Source organism: Corylus avellana, chromosome ca9 (assembly GCF_901000735.1).
Source record: "Corylus avellana chromosome ca9, CavTom2PMs-1.0".
NCBI classification, from domain to species: Eukaryota; Viridiplantae; Streptophyta; class Magnoliopsida; order Fagales; family Betulaceae; genus Corylus; species Corylus avellana.
In genome coordinates this window covers 5,372,464-5,395,406 of record NC_081549.1, presented here as the reverse complement: position 1 = coordinate 5,395,406, position 22,943 = coordinate 5,372,464, and the positions used below count along the sequence as shown (strand labels likewise).

At 35.7% G+C, this 22,943-nt stretch overlaps 4 protein-coding genes across 4 annotated transcripts; all 4 read right to left on the bottom strand.

Moving 5' to 3' along the window:
* Positions 1-1,013: 1,013 nt before the first annotated feature.
* Positions 1,014-4,029, bottom strand: LOC132191295 (cytochrome P450 93A2-like). The gene is made up of 2 exons (XM_059606244.1): positions 3,118-4,029; positions 1,014-1,658 (listed from the first exon to the last, which is right to left on the bottom strand). The coding sequence occupies exons 1-2, from the start codon at positions 4,027-4,029 to the stop codon at positions 1,014-1,016; spliced, it is 1,557 nt and encodes a 518-aa protein (XP_059462227.1).
* A 1,499-nt stretch (positions 4,030-5,528) lies between these two features.
* On the bottom strand, positions 5,529-8,203 carry LOC132162191 (3,9-dihydroxypterocarpan 6A-monooxygenase-like). The gene is made up of 2 exons (XM_059572457.1): positions 7,271-8,203; positions 5,529-6,191 (listed from the first exon to the last, which is right to left on the bottom strand). Exons 1-2 carry the CDS (start codon positions 8,201-8,203, stop codon positions 5,529-5,531), a joined length of 1,596 nt encoding a protein of 531 aa, XP_059428440.1.
* A 3,742-nt stretch (positions 8,204-11,945) lies between these two features.
* On the bottom strand, positions 11,946-18,148 carry LOC132191787 (3,9-dihydroxypterocarpan 6A-monooxygenase). The gene is made up of 4 exons (XM_059606885.1): positions 17,915-18,148; positions 14,097-14,597; positions 13,427-13,870; positions 11,946-12,563 (listed from the first exon to the last, which is right to left on the bottom strand). The coding sequence occupies exons 1-4, from the start codon at positions 18,146-18,148 to the stop codon at positions 11,946-11,948; spliced, it is 1,797 nt and encodes a 598-aa protein (XP_059462868.1).
* Positions 18,149-18,243: 95 nt separating this feature from the next.
* On the bottom strand, positions 18,244-21,352 carry LOC132161605 (protein POLYCHOME-like). Its single transcript, XM_059571764.1, has 3 exons — positions 21,249-21,352; positions 20,673-21,071; positions 18,244-18,907 (listed from the first exon to the last, which is right to left on the bottom strand). The coding sequence occupies exons 2-3, from the start codon at positions 21,060-21,062 to the stop codon at positions 18,521-18,523; spliced, it is 777 nt and encodes a 258-aa protein (XP_059427747.1). The 5' UTR covers positions 21,063-21,071; positions 21,249-21,352; the 3' UTR covers positions 18,244-18,520.
* Between the last annotated feature and the right edge of the window lie 1,591 nt (positions 21,353-22,943).

The window sequence follows — 22,943 nt, the reverse complement described above, 5'->3', positions numbered from 1 at the left end:
TTACATAGCATACTTTCAAAACCAAAACACACTTCATATATATACTTATTTTTGTGACGTACTCTTTATCTCAACATACTTCAATCAATTCATCATTGCTTACGACACTTCTTAAAAATGCATTTTGGTTCACATGCATGCAACACGTCAGAAATAATATTGTCTTTTTTACTTTTATTCTCATTAATTTGCAAACTCATTTAATATATACTTCATGCAACAAACTTTAGCTACACTTTGAGATTTGTTTACGTACCTGTTCCGCTTAAATCATTGCTAACACGCTCAACCCCATATCATGTACACATTATTCTCATCAGTTAGGATTATCCTTCTTTGAAAATCCAAACACTTTATCTAAATCTTAAACGTACAATCTATTTTCCTGAAGAAGAAAAAAACTGATCTAAATTCCAATCTTTGGGTTGTAACGCCCCCAAATTATTTAACTATAAATAACTTTGAGCACTACTATATGCCTTTATTATGAAAGATGAAGCGAAAATTTGGCTAATATATATATTTTGTCATCTAATAACTTCAAATAGGTGGCAATCTGAGCATCTAAATAAATACCACTGAATTACTATCATAACATAACATCGCCTCATATATAATTCAATAATCAACACAAACATAGATCCAAATTGTTGTTTATTTAGAAAATCAAACAATTGAAGTACCCATAACTCGTCACACCCCGGCCAATATCACTGATGCCCGCCCGGTACTGCATGCACCTAGCTAGCTTATTCAAAGAAAAAAAAAAAACCATAATTCAAAGAAATATTAAAAAAAAGAAGAAAAAAAGCTATTACATGGATAATGTTAAGGAACCCATAGCCTTAAACACATAAGCGTAATTAATTCACATCAAAATGTCTTTAATTACGGTTTTCATGGATGTATATGCTAGGGGAAACACACTTATTTTACAAGGATTAATTCTTAACCTTTTAGCACCAATGAGACCAATATATATCTAAAGAGATAGCTTTCAATTCAAGGAGCAATTATGCCTTAAATGGATCGAAATGTGTGATAGGATAACACACAAGAGAGTGTGCCACCGCTCCCGCATATCCCTTCACAACTTGTACATCAATCTTCCCCGCATCTTTAAGTTTCCAGTCAAAACATTGGATCAGAGATCCGATTGTTGCGTGCAGCACTATTGAGGCATGTGGTTGGCCAATGCAAGCTCTTCTCCCACTTCCAAATGGAAGGAAACGGAAGTCCTGGCCCTTGGTTCCCATCTGTTCAAAAGCCTGATGATCATCACTTGAATTGTTGTTGTTCAAGAACCTCTCCGGTTCGTACTTGTCCGGTTCATCCCATATTTTTGGGTCCCGCATGATTGCGTAAGTGTTGATCAAAATCTTGGTTCCCTGCTTTAGATCAAACCCACCCAGCTTGCAATCTTGGTTGCATTGTCTTCGAAGCAACGCCCCTGGTGGGTGGATTCTTAGGGTTTCCTTAATGACTGCTTGCAAGTAGGGGAGGTTTGGGACGTCCGATTCTTTGACTAGCCTGCTGGACCCCACCACTGATTCAATCTCAGCCCTTAGCTTCTTGGACACATGGGGATGGTTGATGAGCTCTGTCATGGCCCACAGAATGGCTGCTGATGTGGTATCAACGCCCGCCAAAAATAGTTCCTATATATAAATATAGCATGTAATGACAATGGCTTAGAGACTTTGTTTAATTAGTAAAAAGCATGCAAAATCATCATTTGTTGAACTTTCAGTGTCGTACGGAAAGGAATTTATATATAGTCTCCTTTGGTGTGGCATGGGTAGACAATTACATCACATTAACATTGACAACCATGAAAGAGAAATCACATTATTGAAGCGCGCAATTTGTATGGTAATAATCTTGGGCAGAAACCAACAAAGAATTTTTTTAATGCTTTAATAGTTATTTAATCCACTAAATTAGTTTTATCTTTTTATTAACGGATTCTTCCTCCAAACAATTGTAAAAATAATGACGATACAATCAACAAATATAGCAATATTTTGTGTATCATAAATTAAAAGAGTAATTAATGCTACTTTTGACACTCAATTCATACTTGAAGTATCATCTTTTTAAGTGACATTTTTTTTTTTAAGTGAATGATATAAAATATTATTTAGAATACATCACGTCAACTAGTATAATAAATAGATACGAAGAGTAGCATTAATAATCATAAAATAATCTTTCAAAAAGGAATGGAGAAACGAATTACTAAAGTCGGGCTTGGTTAATGAAGAGCTTAATTAGGTCAATGAAGAGTTTACCTAATTGAGCTAGCTATATATATTGAGCTAGCCTTGCCAATGTTAATTTGTTTAATTTGGTCTAGCTTAGTATTGTGATAACTCATGTCAAAAAAAAGTATTATGATAACTTTGTATATGATGGCAAATTAATTCCATATCTAGATCGAGGTACTAAAAGCTCATGATTGAAAAAAATTTAAGAGCTTGTTTAGGATTGCATTTGAGAAATAAAGTTTTTATGTCAAAAAGAGTTTTTTAGCAAAAGCTTCATTTTTAAGTTTTTGTCAAAAGTGCGTTTTAGCTATTTTTAAGCTTTTTGGACCCTTAAAAGCGCTTTTAATTTTTTTACCAAATGAGATTTTTTTTTTTTTTATTCAAACGGACTTTTTGAATGTTAAACGCACTTTTAAGCACCTCAAACGCAATCTCAAATAGGCCCTAACTCATAGAATGTGACACTAACATATGGTTTCGATCATCAAATAATTATAATTTCTTGTCGACTAAGAAATTATATTTAGGTTAACAATCTACATGTACTATAAATATGAAAAAAAAAAAAAAAAAACTTTGAACTTAGTGTACTTGAATTAGTTGCAATTCTACCTTAATTTGTATGTTTATGTGTGTGCATGTGTGCTTTTCTCAGCTCAAGAAGATTAATTCGAAGCTTGAACATTATAGGTAGGAATTGCTTTCCTGAGCAAATAGCTAATCATAAAAATTGCACAAGATAAATATGGTTTAGCTTAGTGATGAATTAACTATATCTATAAGAGCTACCATTAATTTATTAGCAAATCCTCCATGAATAACTTAAATGAGCAAAGAAGAAAAAACTTACTAAGAAGAAAAACTTGATTTGCTCTCTCGTCAACTTCACCTCTGCATTCTCGTCTCTGTAAGTCTCCAACAATATGTACATCACATCTCTCTCTTCATTTTCACCACTACCCTTCATCTCATTTTTCTCATAGTCCTTCATGATCTGCTCCAAAACCCCATCAAACGACCAAAGTGCCTCCCGAAGCTTCTTCCCATATCCATATATGTCAAATCTCTTCAAAGGCCCAAAAACTTCAGCAAAACCCAACTTTGCACCACGCCCCATAATCTCCCTAACCAAATTCCTAATCTCCAAAGACAGATTAGGATTTTCAGACCATTTCTTCCCCATCGCCATCCTACAAATCAGATTGTTGGTCAACGCCGACAGCTCCATACTCAAATCACTCTCTTCCCCTTTACTAGACCGATCTATAAGCGATTTCAATAGCTTCAGCGTCTCCTGCTCTCGGATATGCATGAACCGGTCGATCTGTGGGCCCGCAAACAACCTCGTCACGCATAGCTTCTTCATGAACCGCCAATATGTGCCATATGGGCAGTTTATGAAACTATCGTCTTTGTATATCGAATGATGTTGCGGACCAAACACGTACTTGGACGCAAAATCAACATCATGGGTCTTCAAGATTTCCTTCGCTAAGGATATGTCGGAAACAACAAGGAAAGTTGACGAGCCAAATCTTATTTGCATGAGAGGGCCATAGCGCTTGGCTAGGGCTTCAAAGCACGTTGGGAGTCTAGCACTTAGTAAATGAAGGTGGCCGATGATGGGTAGGGCCGGCGGGCTTGGTGGGTGGCGGCGAGAATTGGAGCGGAAGTTGGCGATGAAAGAATTCACCAAGAGAGTTGCAATTATCCAGACAAAGAAAACGTAGCAGTAGTCGGAGAAATCAAAAGCGGTGGTCATTGGTTTCTGGTATTGGAAATGGATCGGAAGAAACAAATTAATGGATTTTTCTTGCTTTTTAGCCCGTAAATATTTGGAACTTTTGATGTGTATATATATAGTGTTAATGGGAAATTAAACTATTATTAAATTAACTTAGCTGGAAAATAATGATCCTCCACTTTATTACTAAGTTATGAAAAAAAAAAGGACCGATGTGGTTGATTCTTTGTATTATATGATTACTATAAGTTTTAATCATAGTCTCGTTCGATCGCTACATTATTTGTCAGCTTCTTGCAATTCCTTTTTTTTTTTTTTTTTTTTTTTGGTATTATTCTCTTTTAGAAGTTTTATCACATAATTTCTTTTTCTATTAATTAGATATAATGAACCCCACATAATTGGACCACAACGTATACGACGTCACTGATCACGCATGTATTCATTTTCTCAACTCTTTACTCAGGATATAATTTAGCTTTTTTGATCTTGGAGATTTAATTATCCTCATATATATTTTTAGCTCTTAATTAGATCCTTTAGCTATTTGTTTTTTTCTTTTTGTTTGTAGTGGGACAGAATCAGAATTTCTTATCAGAACCAAAGCATAATATATACATTATTTATATAAATATTTTAATAGGAATTAAGTTCAAAATCGGGGACCATAGCCTCTCCAGCTCTCCTGATCCGTTCCTAGCTACTTGTAGTAGTTCAAGGTCTTTGTTTGGGTGAGTTTGTTCTTACAAGAGCTAGGCCCAAAAGTAATTGTATTTCTTAGGGGTTTTAATTTATTTATTTTTACTTATAAAAAAAAAATACTATAATATGACAGAGACAATTAGAAGATACAGTACGGGAGAAACTCATAACAAACCAGAGTTGGGCCCGACCGGACGGGGAAGAAAAATACAAAACTTCTTGTACGGATCTAAGTTTTTTTTAATTAATTAAGATAATTAAATAAGATGTAGTAAAGATGGTTTAATATATCTCCTCAATATAGTAAAGAGTTTTAAGGCTAGATCTTTACTATATTGAATTGTATTCTAGCTATGTAACATGGTTTAATATAATTCAATATAGTAAAAATGTAGCCCTAAACTCTCTTTATGTTTCTGCTTTCTTTTTCATTTTCTTCAATATATATTTAACGTAAGCTTCGTTCCAAGGAATAACTCAATTGGTTGAGGACCACGCTTCATGAAGTTCAAACAAATATAAGCTCCAAGAAAACTAGGATTATGGGTCAGAAGTAGTGCTCACAAATTCGATTGATCTTTGCGGTCGAGATTTGTATTGAGCTACAGTACTAATATGGATTAGTATTGTATCTCAATGTTAGTTTAGCCAACAAATAGATAAGCCAATGTATTCCAATTTTAGGGGTTCTATCTAAATTTTAAATAAAAATGTCAAATGGATAAACCAATGCTAGTGCTCACACTAGAAAGCACCTTATATTATTAATAATTAGTATTTATTTTATGAGCAAATTGCACACTAGAACAAATTAATTATGCTCCATTCCTAGGAAATTTCATGGTTGCCGAAAATGGATCAAAACGAGTAATTGGATAACACACAAGAGGAAGCGACATTGCTCCAGCGAATCCTGATGCTCCCTTTATATCAATCTTCTCCCCATCTTTGACTTTCCAGTCAAAGCATTGGATCAACGCTCCAAGTGTCACTTGCGTCACAAGTACTGCATGCGTTCCACCAATGCATCCTCTCCTTCCGCCCCCAAATGGAAGGTAACGAAAATCCTGGCCCTTGATTTCCATCTGATGTTGACCGAGGTTATCATCGGAGTTGACCAAAAATCTCTCCGGAATAAACTCATCTGGGTCATTCCAATACTCCGGGTCCCGCATGATGGCATAGGCATTGATCATCGTTTTAGTCTTGGCCTTTACATCAAAGCCGTTGATCTTGCAGTCTTTGGTGGATTGTCTGAAGATGAGTGGTGCTGGAGAATGTAATCTTAGTGATTCCTTCACAACCGCTTGCAAATAAGGAAGATTTGGGACGTCCGATTGTTTGACCAGCCTGCTTGACCCCACAGCCATGTTAATCTCATCTCTAAGCTTCTTAAAGACCTGGGGATGGTTGATGATCTCGGCCATGGCCCATTGTATTCCTGCCGATAAAGTATCAACGCTTGCCATAAATAGTTCCTGTCACATTATTTGGTAAAATTTAGGTAATAATTAGCAACAAGCTAGATTATTAATTGGTGCAAGATTATTGATTACTGATGCTAATTTAGGTAATAGTTAGCAACAATCTAAATACTCAACTCTCATTTCACTTCTATCTCATTGAACTACTGATCTAACCGTATCTATTTGCCTTTGAATTTTTTTCCCTTTTTAATAAATTGTTGATGCTAATGAATACTGTCACATCAACTCAGTAAAATGAGAGTCGAATACATAGCATTACAATCACATAATACAAGTGAAAAATATTATTTAATACACTGTAATACGACTCACATACAACAGAGTTGACGTAACAATAAAGTAGCTAGTTATTGATTTTTCTTTTTTATAAGCCCTTATTGACTCAAAGATTAATGTTCACGGCCACTACTAAAAAAATGACCTGCATTTTTTCCCAATGCTTATGTAAGATGCGAAAGAAGAAGAAAAAAAAAAGTGTTGGTAACAAAACAAGAAATGGTATTTTAATATAAGCTTTAACAAATAAGCGTTGTTATAATTAAGGCTGATTTTCTGTAATGTCATATCACCTTAATTATATAACAGTCATATAAAAGTATACTAAATAATAGTACTAAATTACTAATACATGCATGTTACTTCATAAAATTATTTTATACCTAAAGCCTTCATGACTAACTAACTACATTTAACGAAAATGAGGATATCTCATATTCTAAGTTTACCAATAAATATTTTGGTACTATTTCTCAAATAAAACTATATTTTTGGAAGATTGTTTTGAAAATTTGGTCCTTAAATTAAAAGGAAAAAGAGATCGATCTGCTTTACCCCTTAAGTTTTTTCATTTTGAACAATGCAGTCTTAATTTCTATCCATCTAAATTAAAACTCCTGTTACATAAATAATTAATCTAGATTTTTAAAACAAAAAGAGAAAACTTTATAGATAAAGTCTAAATTAATATCAAAATATATATTGATCCGTCAAAAACTTTTCAACATATATATCAGGAAAACTCTGTTAATGTTATATGCGTATATATAATGCATTTGACTTTGTGTACTTACTATGAAGAAAAACTTGATCTGATTTCTTGTTATCTTCACTTCTGCATTCGTGTCATTATAAGTCTCCAACACGATAGTCATCAGATCTGCCGCTTCTTTCCCATGCCCGGCGGCGCCGCCTCCCATGTTGTCCTCGTACTCCTTCATGATCTGCTCGAAAAACCGATCGTACCGCCAGAGACCCTCCACGAGCCTTTTCCCATGTCCGAAGAGGTCAAACTTCCTTAAAGGACCAAACACGTCATTCACACCTATTTTCGCCGCTAGCTGCATGATTTCCACGACCAACTTTCTGATTTCCTTGGCTCCCGTGGCGTCGTCGGCCGAACACCTCTTGCTCAGAGCCATTCTGCACATCAAATTGTTCGTCAAGGTCGTCAACTCCGCCTCCAAATCGCACGCCTCTCCTTCTCCGGAGCTCTTCAGCAGCGATTTCAACAGCTTCTCAACCTCTTCCACTCGGATGCTGTTGAAACGGTCCAACTGGGGCCCCGCGAAAAGCTTTGTCATGCACAGCTTCTTCATGAACCGCCAGTAGCTGCTGTTAGCGCAGGTAACAAAACCGGCCCCACTGTAAATATTATAGTTGGAGGGACCAAATTCAAATCTGGAAGCAAAATCAACGTCATGGGTTTTCAACATTTCTCTTGCGACGGCGGCGTTGGAAGCGATGATGAAAGTTGTCGCGCCAAAACGTATCTGCATGAGGGGGCCGTGGCGTCGAGCTAAGTTTTGCAATGACTTTGGCAACGAATGGCTTAGAAGATGGAGGTGACCGATAATCGGCAGAGCGAGTGGGCTCGGTGGGTTACGAGCTGTGGCTCGAGAATTGGTGCATGTTTTGATCAAGAAACGCACCATGAGATTTGAGACAATCCAAATGAAAAACAAGAAGCAGTAATCCACAAAATTAGAGGTGATAAGGGGGGCCATGAGATTTGATGCAGCAAATGGAAGATTGATTTCTTTCTTCTGGTTTTGGTCTGCGAGAAGTGACACTTAAAGCTAGCATTTATAGCGTGTGCATGAGAAATACCATGCATATAATTAATTAGAGTAATGTTTTGAAATTATATAATTCAAGTTTTGTCATTTCAGTACTATTTGTATATTACCATTAATGGAAAAATTATTGATTCACTCCCTAAGTTTTGAGCCTCTATCAAATCGGTCCTTGAGTTTTTATTTTTATCTTGCAACGATCCTTGAGTTTTGTCCTTACTAAGAAGTCGATCCTTCCATCCAATTGGGTATAGATATCATCAATTTTTTTGACAAGTCCATATAAAATTATAATTTTTTGTTTTCCAAAAAAACATATTAAAATAAAATAAAATAATCAACTAACAAAGAAAATAACTCGAGATCATCTTCACTAACGAAGGATATATAGGCTCATGACCACCTCTTTTTTGGGGATGGCTCGTGGCCACCCCTAATAAAGGGAGTTGTCTTGAACCACCTAATAGAGGGGTGACTTGTGGTCACAGGGGATCGTTCCATCCTCTATGGTGGGAGTGGTGGTGCACGATCAATAGCACTCATGGGATCGAGGTGGCCGTGAGCCATCTCCCATTAGACTAGATGTCATTCCGCCATCAAGGCAGCTTCTTGTTAACCTTTTGGACAAAGAATTATGGAACTAATTCGTTTGGATCCATTCTCAATTTTTATTTTTAATCTTAATTTTATGCCCTACTATGCCTATTTTGGGATGTTTGTTTGGGTCCCCCACCTCTCATTTTGTAATTTTATTTTCTTTTATTATTATTATGATTATCTTGCTTTAAGAAAAAAACAAAATTTATTAATAGAGAGATATGATCATAAAAGTAGTCGTATGATATTCCTAATATACCTAGCTGAGTTACCAAAGCTAGATATTTTATATATGTATCACACCTGACAATCGTATGCAACACACACCTGAGATAGTTTAGGGTAGTTTCATTTTAATACTCGCTGGCTATTGACTTGCTAGGCTCCCTAGGTCAATAGGTTGTGAGTAAAACTTAATTGATTATTTGAAAGAGAATCCGATTATTGATCGGATTAATTTTTTTATTAAATCTAGTACATATTATGTGCATATATACATATATCAATTATATTTTGTACAAAGGAGACCTCGGGTTGCGGGGGTAACCCGTGGATATCTAGCTTGATGGAGATTAGATAATTCACTGAGCTACTTTGCATCCAATCAAGCAATTGACTTACTAGATTTCCAAGCCCTAGAATTGCGTGTGAAGCAATTCTAGTACGGCCGGGGGAGGCGGACTCCGGTGTATAATATATATTTATGCACGCACCCATCCCATGTCTGCTGCTGCTGGCACTTACAAAAATACATTTTCGTATATTGTTCTAAGTTGTACAATAATACAGTAATAAATAAGTCTGTACCTTAATATTCCAAATTAGTTTGTAGATCTAACCTAATGTCAACGGAGACTTGTTTTTTTTTTTTTTGGATAGAGGTTTCTTGCAAATTAGATTAGACAAACTTCCTCCAATGCAGTACATATTTTTTTTTTTATTAACAAGAAAAAAGCTGAAATAGATTTTATGAAAAAAAAATTTACTTCTCACATATTATTTAAAAAACATGTGTTTTCATATGTTAAATAATATATAACATTTTTATAGATTAAGTTGAAAATTAAAGTTTCTTCAACTCAGTTTCTTTTTTTTATTTTTTCTTTTTTTCCCAAAATTCCAAGAGGGAAAAAAAGGTATATATGTTACATGTTTTATATAATAACACAGTATGATGATGTCAATTGTTGAGAGCAAAGATAAGCAAAAGATCATGTTCGTAGAGCATGACAAAGTGAAGGGTAATGTGATTTAATTCAATCTAATATCTTATGGGAAAATTATATATTAATGAACATAGCACTTTCTTTTTTTTCTTTTTTTTTTTGATTAATGAACATAGTACTAGTTCTATATATTGTTTTAATATATATGCCACCATTAATACAATTATGATGCAGGTGCAAGGAAATTGTCTCAATGAGTAGTACTTTAGCCAATTTTTATTTTTATTTTTTATTTTGGTGACAATAATCAACAAAATATTTCTCTCACGACATGACAGGCAAGTCCTCGTGAAGAGTGGCTGCTTGTCCCAACAGCTGCCATCGTGCATGTGCAATGAAGTACCACATGCATGCACCATTTGTCATTGTAAATGTGTTCGGTTGAGCATAATTTTTCAATTTGGTTAAGAACTGAAAACAATTAAAATGTGGTCGATTAAGAATTATTAAGGGAATGTTGATTGTAGTTAATTAACTGAAAATTACTTTATATATATATATTTGTACTAGAGTTACTTGATAATTGATATATTAGTGATGCTATTGTAACTAATGTAGTGATACAGCCAGTTATGATATAGGCACTAACTTTAATCATAAAATAGATACTATATATTTTGTTTGAAATTTGAAATAAAGAAAATCCTATTTCGATCGATCAGAGGCATTCAAGCGGTGAAAAACGATTGGCCGATGTCATTTTCTTTAAATATAGGGATAAAATGCATTTTAGGTCTATGTGGTTTGAAGTTTTAACAAATAACTCTTCCTGAATTTGTAAAAAAATATTAATTACTCCTTAAAGTAAGCCAAAATAAATAAATTGGTTCCTACTAATGGACTATGTTAACTTGACATGTCAACAAATAGCAAGTGTTGGCTTTGCTTAATCACTCCAAAAATAAGTAGACTTGACAAGTCACCAATAAAAAATACAATACACTCCATATTAGCTCCCTTTTTTCTCCATGTCCCTACACCATGTCCCCCATCTCCACGTTAGCAAGGTAAATAAAAAAACAAAAGAGTAAAAGTAAAATTTATGAGTCCTTCATCATCACCACCTGATTTCACCATAACCTAATCCCAAGGGAATGCCACAAGAGACTGAACCGCTTTTAATTTGGGGAGGGACTAATGGTCAATTGTTTTTTGGGAGGGATCATTTGGCAAAAATACCTTAAATTTTTTTATTTTTTTTTTTGCCTTTAATTTTTTTTCTTGTAATTTGGGGGTGGGGGACCAGGGCCACTCCCTGTACCCCCTAAATCCATCTCAAAATGCCACCCCACGAAGAACCGCATATGCGTCACCCAAATTATCACTCGTTCTTTTCCACATCAACGCTAATGGAGTAGCTTTTTTCACACAAAATAGTAATTTGATGTATTTAAATGTTATATTTGTCAATTTGTAAAACTATTTTGAAAAGGAAAACGGTAGGTACTTTCTTGGCCTAATGTTTTCTTTGTGTTCTCCTAGTCCTAATATTATTTTATAAAAACTAAGTGAATAAAATGAGAATAATTATCTTTTTGGATTTTTATAAAATAATATCCGCTAGGACTAAGAGCTTTTGAAAATAATAATGAGTTGAATTGCGTTGTCAAAGGCATCTTGGCTAGGGACTATAAATGAGATATATATAAACTGCACACAAAATATTTAAAAATATCATAAGTTGATCACACATACGTGTCATCATGACAGGGACAAACCTATCAACCATTAAGACACATTTCTTACAAAGACGAACATAAGCTTAAAACAACATTAAAACCATGCAATCACACACGTGGCCCATTAATCCCACACCAATTAGCTACATGCAATTTGATGGGATTAATTAATTAAGTTGGAATAGGGTAACAAACAAGTGGTTTCGCCATTTCAGCAGCAAATCCTGACCCTTGCCTTAAATCAATCTTCTCCCCATCCGTCCCTTTCCAATCAAACCGTTGGACCAAGGCTCCGATCGCCGGGTGCATCACCAACATGGCAAGGGATGCACCAGGGCATCCTCTCCTCCCGCTACCAAACGGAAGGTAACGAAAATTCTGTCCCTTAAACTCCATCTGGTGCTCGCCGACTCTCTCGCCGGAGCTTTCCAAAAACCTCTCCGGTATGAACTCCTCGGGATCCGTCCATGAATCCGGGTCCCGCATGATGGTGTAGACGTTGACGAGGACCCGGGTTTTAGCCTTGACAATGGAGCCGTTGACGTTGCAATCTTCAGCACATTCCCTGATGATCAACGGCGCTGAAGGGTGGAGTCTTAGGGTTTCCTTGATGACAGCTCGTAAATAAGGGAGATTTGGGATGTCTGATTCTTTGACTAGCCTGTCGGGCCCCACCACCAAATTGATCTCCTCCCTAAGCGTCTTGAACGCCTGTGGATTGTTCATCAGTTCTCCCATGGCCCACTGCATGGCTGCTGATGATGTATCCGTACCCGCCATGAAAATATCCTAACCACAATATTAGAGATTAGTAAATAATTAATAATAATACTAACAACGATCAAAGTGATATAACAAAAGTAATAAATCATAGCTACAATAATAATAATAATAATAGTAATAATTGTAACAACAACATTAATAATAGTGCTATGAGTTATGATATTTTTCTCCTACGTGAAAAATGAGAAGAATATATATTATTACCTCTTGAATTTTAAGCTCACCTTGTTTTAATGTAAAATATTTTTTAGAAAATGTTTTGTGCATCTTCCGGTGTTTGGTGCATCAAAAAACTTCTTTAATTAGTTTCCAAAAGTAATTTTTGTTTTTAAATTTTGTAAAAAAAAAAAAGTTAAGTTTGAGTTTTTCCTTCTCAAACAAACTCAAATTACTGGAAAATGGCCAGACCACAACTGAACCACTGTTGGAGTTTGCCAACCTCCACTGGAGGTTACTGAAAATAGCCGACAGTTTTTCGACTTCGATTATTTTTCATACAAGTCAAACACCAAAAATATTTGTTGAGAAGTTAAAAGTATTTTTTTGACAAAAAAAAAAAAAAACATATCAAGTGGAAACAAACATTTCAAGTTAATAGCAAGATTCTAAGAAAAATGATGAACTTTTTGATGAGTAATGTTACAAGTCTCTCTTGTGTCCATTCAAGAATGATGTGGCTCTTAAAATCAACATTGGCATTGTAATTGATCACTATTGAATTTTGATCAAATGATAATTTTAAAAATCACCTCATTTTTTGAGTGACATAAGAAAGGCTTATAGAATTATCTATTTTTTATTATATAATACTCTTATAGTAGTTACTAAGCAGAATTTCTATAAAAAATTAAATAAATAAATTAACTCACAAGCAAGAAGGATTTGATGTCTTTTTTAGTTAGCTTAACTTCAGCAGTTGGGTCTCGATATGTCTCCAACAATATATCCATCAGATCAGTCTTCTGGTCTCCGGCTCCACCGTCGATCACCTTTGCTTCATGTTCCTCTATGATCCTCTCCACCAACCGATCGAACCGTTGCAACGCCGACACAAGCTTTTTCCCATTGCCAGAGAAATCAAACACCTTCATCAGAGGACCCAATACATCCCCGACACTCAACTTCCCGGCCAGCTCCAAACACATTTTAACCAACTCGTGAATCTCCTCAGCCTCATTCTCACTCCCGGAGCACCGCGTGCTCATTGCCATTCTACACACCGTGTTGTTCGTCAACGTCGTCAGCTCGCTACTCAAATCGCATGGCTTTCCTTCCCTACAGCTCTGCGTTACCCGTTCCACAAGCTTCGCAATCTGTTTGAATATCAGTTAAATTATTAAATTTATTAGTTTTTATAAACTTAAATTTTTTTAAATAAATAATAATTTAACATTGTATTAGAGAGTTCAAATCTTGTCTTTCAAATCATGATTGCAAAACCGCTTGAGATGTACATAAATAAAATTTTTCTTAATTAATTAAGATGATTAAATTTATTTTTTCTTATCAATTTTGAGAACAAATAGTGATTTAACAAACCTCTTGTTCGCGGATGTCTACAGTGTGGTCGAGCTGCGGGACTGCGAGGAGCCTAGTCATGCAGAGCTTCTTCATGAACCGCCAGTAGTCGTCGTACTGGGCCATGACAAACCGGGAGCCCCTATAGATGAAGTATTCGGAGGAGCCGAATTCAGGCCGGGAAGAGAAATTGAGATCTTGGGTTTTGAAGATTTCTTTGGCAACAGCAGCGTTGGAAACCACAACGCACGTTGAGGCGCCCATGCGGATCTGCATGAGCGGGCCATAGCGGCGGGCAAGGTTTTGGAAGGACTTGGGTAGGACTGAGCCGATTAGGTGGAGGTGGCCGATGAAGGGCAGGGCCGGCGGGCTCGGAGGGCTTTGGATCCCCGGTGGCTGGGGTTTAAAGCAAGATTTGATGAAGGAGTGGACAAGGAAAGCAGTGGCGAACCAAATGAAAAACAGGAAGTAGTACAACATCTTGTGCTCTGCAATTGAGACATGAACTTGTAATCTGCGTAGCTATATAACCAGTGCAAGAGGTAGCACCAAAACTATTCGTTTTTTTCTAACCAAATCTATTCATTTGATGTAACATTTTGACTTTTTTGGAGGGAGGATTATGTGGGGACACTGGAATACTTGGAGCAGCATGACAACATGAAGATCACGAAATCTAGCAAATAATCAACCAAGGCTCGAGACGACAGACGAATTATATGATGTAGGAAATTTTAAGTTTATTAATTAATTATTGAAAAAAATTAAATTAATTAACCTATTAATGTCTCCTATATTAAATGAGTCTAAGATTACTATAAATAAGGGGATGAACTAACCTCCAAGGGAATATATTATCAATCAATTATTTAGTTATTAAAAACAATCTAAGATTTTCTTCTCTTTTCTCCCTATTATTCATGGTTTTCTTAGAGTCTGTTTGGGATTGCGTTTAAAAAATAAACATTTTAAGCCAAAAAAAAAAGCTTTTGGGTAAAAGCTTCATTTTTAAGTTTTTATCAAAAGTGCGTTTTAGTCAATTTTTTAAACCCTTAAAAGCGCTTTTAATTTTTTACCAAACGAGTACTTTTTTCTTCGAACGGACTTTTTGAGTGTTAAAAGTACTTTTAATCCTCTCAAACGCAATCCCAAACAGACTTTTAGTAGATCAGTACCATTAGGAATATTATAACTTCTACTATAAGTTTCTAACAAATTTGACATAATCGTCCATGTTTAATTGATGAAATGACTAAACATTTGTGATTATGTAAGAATCAAAAGAAATCATAGAGAAATTAGGCAGATACATATTTTCTTTAATTGGAGCTCTATTTACATGGATGACGTACAGATTCCCAAGTTTTGATTAATATAACAAACATTAATTGTGTAAACATTCATGAAGAGTGTTTGAATAGCTCATAATTAGATGTCCTTGTTTAGATGTTCCAAATCCATCATCATTTCGTTAAATACAATTGCTCCAAAATTATATTAAACAATTGATAGCTTAATCCTTTTTTTCCAAGCCGCGGCCATGTGAGCATCCCTACTTGTCTCTGGTAGCATACTCAACTCAGGTCGATCATCACCGTTTGGCAACCAACTCTCCCTTATTTTCATTTTCAATAATAAATTTGCACATCTCTTATACGGAAATATGTCAATTTTCCTTAGAATTGAGTTTTTTTTTTTTTTTTTTTTTTTTTTTTTTTCTTCTTGTGTACTTGTTAATTAATAATAGGATTAGTCATAAATTAATTGTGATACAATATTTTTTAAAACTTAAATAAACATCATGCATGACTTCATTTCTTTCCATCTTGATTCCGATGCCTCTAAAAAAAAAATCCATATATAGTGACCCGTGAGAGATGACGTTTTAAGCCCGCCCGTGGTCCTAGGATATGACCAAGTCAACAAATGAACATTGATCCATGACCACCTGAAATTACTTACTAGATGGGATAGGATTTTATCATTTATCACTATCACTTTTGTTATGATATATGTTTCCAAGTTACATCAATATTGGTATATTTTTTATCCAACGTACGGATTTAGATTTACATAATGTATGGGTCTGTTCTTATGTTGTGTGGTCCTCATGCATTATCGAAGGCTTGAAATAGACCATTACATTTCATTCATATGAATCCATGAATGCATCAATAATTTATGCATCAAATCTCGGCCGAATATGGTGGAGTCCTCAAGTTTTGTACGAATTTAGATTTACATATAATTTGTATGGGGTCTCTTCTTTTTCTGATGTAATGTGGTCCTCGTGCATTATTGAAGCCATTAGATATCATTCTATGGGATTCCCAAATCCCAAGTACGTTGATTCTATTATAAATATGTTTAAATAAAAACAAAGACAGAAAAAATTGGACACCAATTTTTGTGGTTCGCATTGTGCCTATGTCTACCACTATCTCATTATCCTTAAATCAGCCCTAAAAAAAAAAAAAATAAAAGCTTGATTGGCAATGCCACATCAGCATAGTAATATAGTTATATGAAATACTGCAATACTCATGCAAAAAACCAAAAAGTAATGTTAAAAGTTATATTTTTATCTCACAATTATCCTACAATGTTAATATGTCATTTCCATTTTTTCCCTTGCTCTTCCCCCTTCCTCCTCCCTTTTCCCGCCTCCACTATAAAAAATAATAATAATAATAATAAAAAATTAAAAAAATAAATAAATAAGGCTTGATTGGCAATGCCACATCAACATAGTAATATAGTTATGTGAAATATTGCAATACTCAAGCAAAAAACCAAAAAGTAATGTTAAAAATTATATTTTTATCTCACAACTATCCTACAATGTTGATATGTCATTTCCAACTTTTCCCTTGCTCTTCCCCCCTTCCTCCTCCCTTTTCCCGCCTCCACCGTAGATCGATCAGGGTGCGTGTGTCAATGGTTATCGGGATACTTTTTAGTGATACGTGGCTGGTCGACAGTGGCGCATGGAACGCGTGAGGGTGTGTTGGGTTTTTGTTATTGTATTTTTCGTTGTTTTTAAATAATAATGTATTCTCTCTCGATCTATTTTTAGTAGCAATCTATGGGATGAAATTTTATTCGTTTTCTTAGGTTTTATTTTCACGAACCCTTAAGAATAACGAAATTGGTTTTTGGTCAGTCTTTGTTTTCTTATGGTTCATTTTCTGAAAGTAAACCATAGACCAATGACGGAAGAATTATCAAGTATAAAGAATAATTGTCATTATGGTAAAAGCAGCAAAAGGGATTGTGATTGATAAAGCACTAGTAGCGAAGATAAAAAAAAAAATATAAAATAAAATAAAAAAGCCAGAGAATCAAAGACCTAACAATGGATAAAGATATGATTCGCCATAATTTGCTGTAGATCTAAAATTAATTGAGACGATGACATTTTATACATATTATCATAGATAATGTTTGAGTTGTGAAAATTTCAAATTATATCTTCGACATTGTACGAAACATTTTGCCTCATTTAATTGTTATATCAATGAAAAGATAATTCGTTCAAAAGAAACAAATAAATAAAAATGTCAGCTCCAGCTAATTCTTAGATTTTTTTTTTAAAAAAAAATAATACTCAATCCAAATATTAATTGAAACTAGGATAAAAATATAATTTATAACACTATTCAAATTGTTAATATATATATATATATATATATATATATATATATATAAAATGTTATGTGCTCTTTTAGTGTCCTATTGATCTTAGGGGATATTATTAAAATAAAATAAAATAAAGAAAAAAAGGTATCCATCCTTCCACAGCAAAGAAGGTTCAATTCCATATAAAACTGGACTTTTACTTGCACTGAGCCGAGGATCTTTGGGCCTTGTGGTTGGCCTGCAATGGAGAAAATTTTGATTACAGCCTTACGTCTTTCCTTTCTGAAAGCCCCCGGCCCTGTCTCTTCCGAGCCATGGCCCCCATAATGGATGCGCAGCATCATGCGCTCAATTTGCTGTGGAGATGGGCATTCAAAATCCTGAAAGTCGCTTTTTATGTTAAACCCATGCTCTTCTACAACTACAGTCTGCATGGATGTGATTTCTCCTAAACATAAAACTGAAGTGGAAATTTCTCCTAAATAAACGCAATAGAAAATAGAAGAGATTATTAAACAGAAAACTCCCTTTGATAAACCTGATGTTTCTTCCTTATAATACTCGAAAAGTAATGGTACATTAGCAAAGGCCTTTATGAAGTAATGAAACAGAAAATGAGATATGGTCATTATATACATCAAATCCAAACAAGTAGAGAAAATATGAGATATATCTAAATCTACTTCAAGAGTCCCTAATATCATCAAGTGATGATCAATCTCACCGCACAGGCTTCTTGTCCCTTCTTTTGTCATTCGATTCTGGCTTTGTCTTGTGCTTTTAACTAATTGTGAGGTTGAACTGAATCAACGCATAGACATCAAAGTACGAACTCTTTTTTCTCTCTCCACCTTTTTAGCACTAGGGGTTCTCTCCAGTTTCTGCAACTCCTCCATCACCTCTTTCTCAACTATGTCGATTGAGTTCAAGAGTTTCTTCTGGGGTGTGAGAAGCTCTGATTCTCCCGCATTCTGGTTAGTGACCCCAAGCAAGATCTTTGGAACTTTACCCACAGCAGATGTTTTAGTCTTGACAGCTACTGCTGACCTTGGAGAGATGAAAGAGAGATCGTGCTCGAGTTGAGCACCTGACACTAGTTCAGAAGGATCAAGAATCCTTTGGCCCACAGGAACGGGACTCTCAAATTGTAGGCCTTCGACAATTCCCAACCGAGCTCTTCTCCTTTGCATTGCCTAAAAAATAGAGTATATCCAGAATTAAGTTTATCAGTTACCAAGGAAACACCTCCAAACAATTACCAAATGCAAAAGTACAATATCAAAAGGGAAATGAATCCCAATTAAGATCTTGTTTCTTCAAAAGGTTTAGAGTAGTGAAGTTTCCTTGGTACTTGGGCTACAGGCAGTAGCGAAGGATTCCTTGGTAGCCATTTGATTTAGATGCTCAAGTGAAGCATCTGAAAGAGGCAAGGAAAATCAAACCAAATGATCAACTGTATTGGGTGGCTCTCAAATTTGGTTTAGAGAAGATATATATCACCCACATCCTTTGATAAAAGGAAAAGGGAGTGGCATGAGGAAAATAATTAAATAGCAAAAAACTTTGCCAATTCTGTTAACACTGTGGAAAGGGATGCAAGAGCAGGGATGGTCCTGAGTTTGATTAATATTGTTGACAGGAAAGAAAAGTTTACATTTTCTGACCTAATTTCTCAGGGAAATATATATAAACAAATAAAAGTGAACAATATTAACATAAGTTGGCATGAACATTATTCAACTAAACACAAATTGTTGAAGGACAAACTCAAGCAAACAGGAAGAATGACCTTGATGGAGAATCCACCAATTTGATCCCGAAGTTTCACAATATAACCATCTAGATTGTATAAAATACATTGTCAAACATTCAAACGTACCAAAGGGAGATTAAAGAAGGGAAGGTAGGCTCCACGCAATTGGAGAGGAGGGGTCGGTGTTGTTAGAAAGAATATTTATCATGTAGACAACTCTTACAGAAATAGTAAATTAAAACCACAACTTCATCTCGTTTCCCACTAGGGTGTCTCAAAAAAATTAATTTAAAATTTTTTCAAATCTTTCATAAAGTATGTTATCTTTAGATCCCTTAACATTACCAGCAAGAAAACAACTAGAGAGAATAGCTTTCAAAAACCAAAACAAATAGATTAAGCTCAAAATTAATGAAAGTAATCTAAAGTACCAGTGGATTTAAAACAAACAAAAAAAAAAGGCCAAAATAATGAACAAAGGTAAAATGTAACATCAAAAACACAAGAATTACAACTTCTGGAAAGAAAAAGAGAATCATTAACATATGAAAATAAACAATTAAACAAGGAACAAAAAGAACAAGTCTATATCAATCAGACAGAACCTTAGAATACCGAACATTCGTTTTCAAGAACATCAACGCAGTCGAAGAAAGCTACCAATCATCAAGAGCAGAACTATTGAAATCGGATTTGTCACAAACACAACAATAAGAAATAAATGAAAGTGAGAGAGAGAGAGAAACAAGTTGTTTTGTACCGAACAGAGAAACTAACATAAGTGCTGATTCAAGAAACTAACATACTGCACTAATTTCTCAAAATCGTAGCCCACAACATCATCCAACCAAAATTGGAAACAATAAATTAGAGTAACAATTTAAGAACAGTGGCAATTATAGAACTTAACTTCTATTCCTCAAAATTCATAGCACGCAAAAAATTGAAATTAAAATTTGAAGAAAAAAGGCATATTAAATGCCCTTACTCTTCATCTCAACTACGCAAGATTCAGCATAAAAACCCATCTAATATCCCTACGTAATCGATCAAAAGCAAGAAGCCTCGAATTCCACAAAACAACGATAAAACCATGAAAATCTACGAAGTCTCTGATTTAACCAACTAGCTCAATCAAGAGATCAAACCCAAAAAAATTCCAAATAGTAGCAAATCAAAAGGCTGAAGAAAATGTAAATCATTACCCGCACAACCCAAGTAATATCTTGAAGAGGGACTCTCGGGTACCAAGAAGGTAGCAAACTGCCACTGGGTCTGCCCCGACCTGATCCCCTCAAAGTAGTAGGAGTGTTCGCCCGACCCGTAGCCGGAGACCCGTGCAGAACACGTCTACGCATAGTTCTTGGAGTTCCGAATCCACCTCTTCCGAGCCCACCACCTCGTGCTGTACCCAAAGCAGTTAGTCCACGTGTCGCCGGCGTCGCGCCAGTCGTCACCCGCCTGATCGGGGTTTCGAACAAGATCGGACCCGTCCCCTGGTCCTCCAGAATGCCTCCAGTACCAGCCACTCTCCGTTGAGCGAACACGGCAGCGTAGTCGACCGGCCTAGGAAGCCTATCCCTGGATTCCGGCATTTTTTCACACTGCACCAGAAACACAAACAAAGTACGAATCAGATGAAAACGCGCAAAGAAAGAAAATTAGAGACGCGCAAATCCCAGGAAAATGAGATTTCCGCAAGAAAATGAAACGAGATTCAAGCGGCGGCCCAAGTCGGTGGTTTCGAGTACGAATCGATCCGAGAAAGACAATGCATTTACCTTGTGTTGAGATTGCTTTGGTAGGGTTTCTGAGGGGTTTGGGTTCCTTATTGAAGGTATAAAAACAAGAAGAGGAGCAAGAGGTTCTTCGATTGAGAGAGTCGAAATTGGCAAATTTTTCAAAATGAAAAATGGGCGGTATTATAGAAAACCAGTGAAAATTTTTTGACACGTGTACGATCATCTTTCGCTGCCAAATTTCGAATTTTCCCCAAGAGCGGGGTAGGAAATCGTTTGTGAACGGAAATGGCAACATTGCCCCTGTAATTGGAATTAAATGACTTTGATCGGATTTTATCATTTTACATTTTTGTCCCACAATAAGAGCATCTATAAACTATAAACCTTAATCTATATATTTTTATGTAAAATGACTAATTAAAAATCTTTTTTTTTTTTTAAGCTAATCACTTTTCAAAGTTTACATCTAACTATTTATCTCATTTCTTCTCTATTTTATTAAAATATTTGTTTTTAAAATCTTTTATTCATTTCGATTAAAAACATATGTCCACCAAAAAGTAATGTTAGAAAGAGGGTTAGAGTTTTCTTTGAGTCCTTCCAAATATGATATACCTTTTAAAATATTCATTGAATTTAAGATAATTATTATTGAATGTTGATCTATTTATGATTTTAAAAGTCATATCACAAAAGATAAACCCAAGCTGAAACAATCTGAAAGCTGGGTGATGTTCTCTCTAGAGTTTCTCTAAACTAGAGGAGAAGGAGTATTGCACATTTGGTTTGTGCGTATCTAATCAATGAATCATGTGTAAAGGAACATGTACCGTGGTAATGGCGGATGATCTAGTGGATATGTGGGGGAAGATTTCCCTCTCGAAGGAGGAAACCTTAGGAGTGGACTTTCATGAGGAAGCCTTTGAGGGACTTGTTCAAAAGGGCCAATCATGTTTAGTTGGAAAACTCCTCTCAGATCATGTAGTAAGCAAGGAGACAATTCGATCTAAGCTGATACGGGGATGGAAACCAAAGAGCCCAATGGCTTTTAAGGTTTTGGGTGAAAACCTTTTTCTCTTGAAGTTTGAGAAGAGTGAAGATAAAAGTCGCATTTTGGAAGGCAGGTCATGGATATTTGAGGGAACTCTATTCTCGGTTGAAGATTTCAATGGTAGCACTCACCCAACCGACATAGATTTTTCACGGGCAGCTTTCTAGGTACGTATGTATAAGCTACCACTCGTCTGTATGGGGAAAGAGATGGGCCAGGGACTTGGGGCTTCCGTGGGAAAGGTAGAAGACGTGGATGTGAATGAAGATGGGTAAGGCTGGGGTGAATATCTTAGGGTGAAGATCAAAATTAGTACCTTGAAACCTCTTGCTAGGGGACGTATGTTGCAGATGAAGGAGAAGGAGATTTGGATTCCCTTTCAATATGAGAAAATACCGAAATACTGCTTTCGGTGTGGATTGATTTGTCATGGGAAGGATGGATGTGAACGCAAAGAAGTAAGGAGGAAACAAGGGGAAGAAACCATTTTTGAGTATGGTCCATGGCTACGTGCAACCTCCTCTAGACAGGGGGATGGAGAGGGAAAGAGGAAGAAGGGGTGGGAAAAGTTATCCACAGGAAGAGTGGGATAGGAGAGAAGCTGGACGACACTGGTGGGGCTCCCGGTGGGGTGCATTCAACGGCAATGGTGATTGGAGTAACACCGGTGATACATTCTTGCA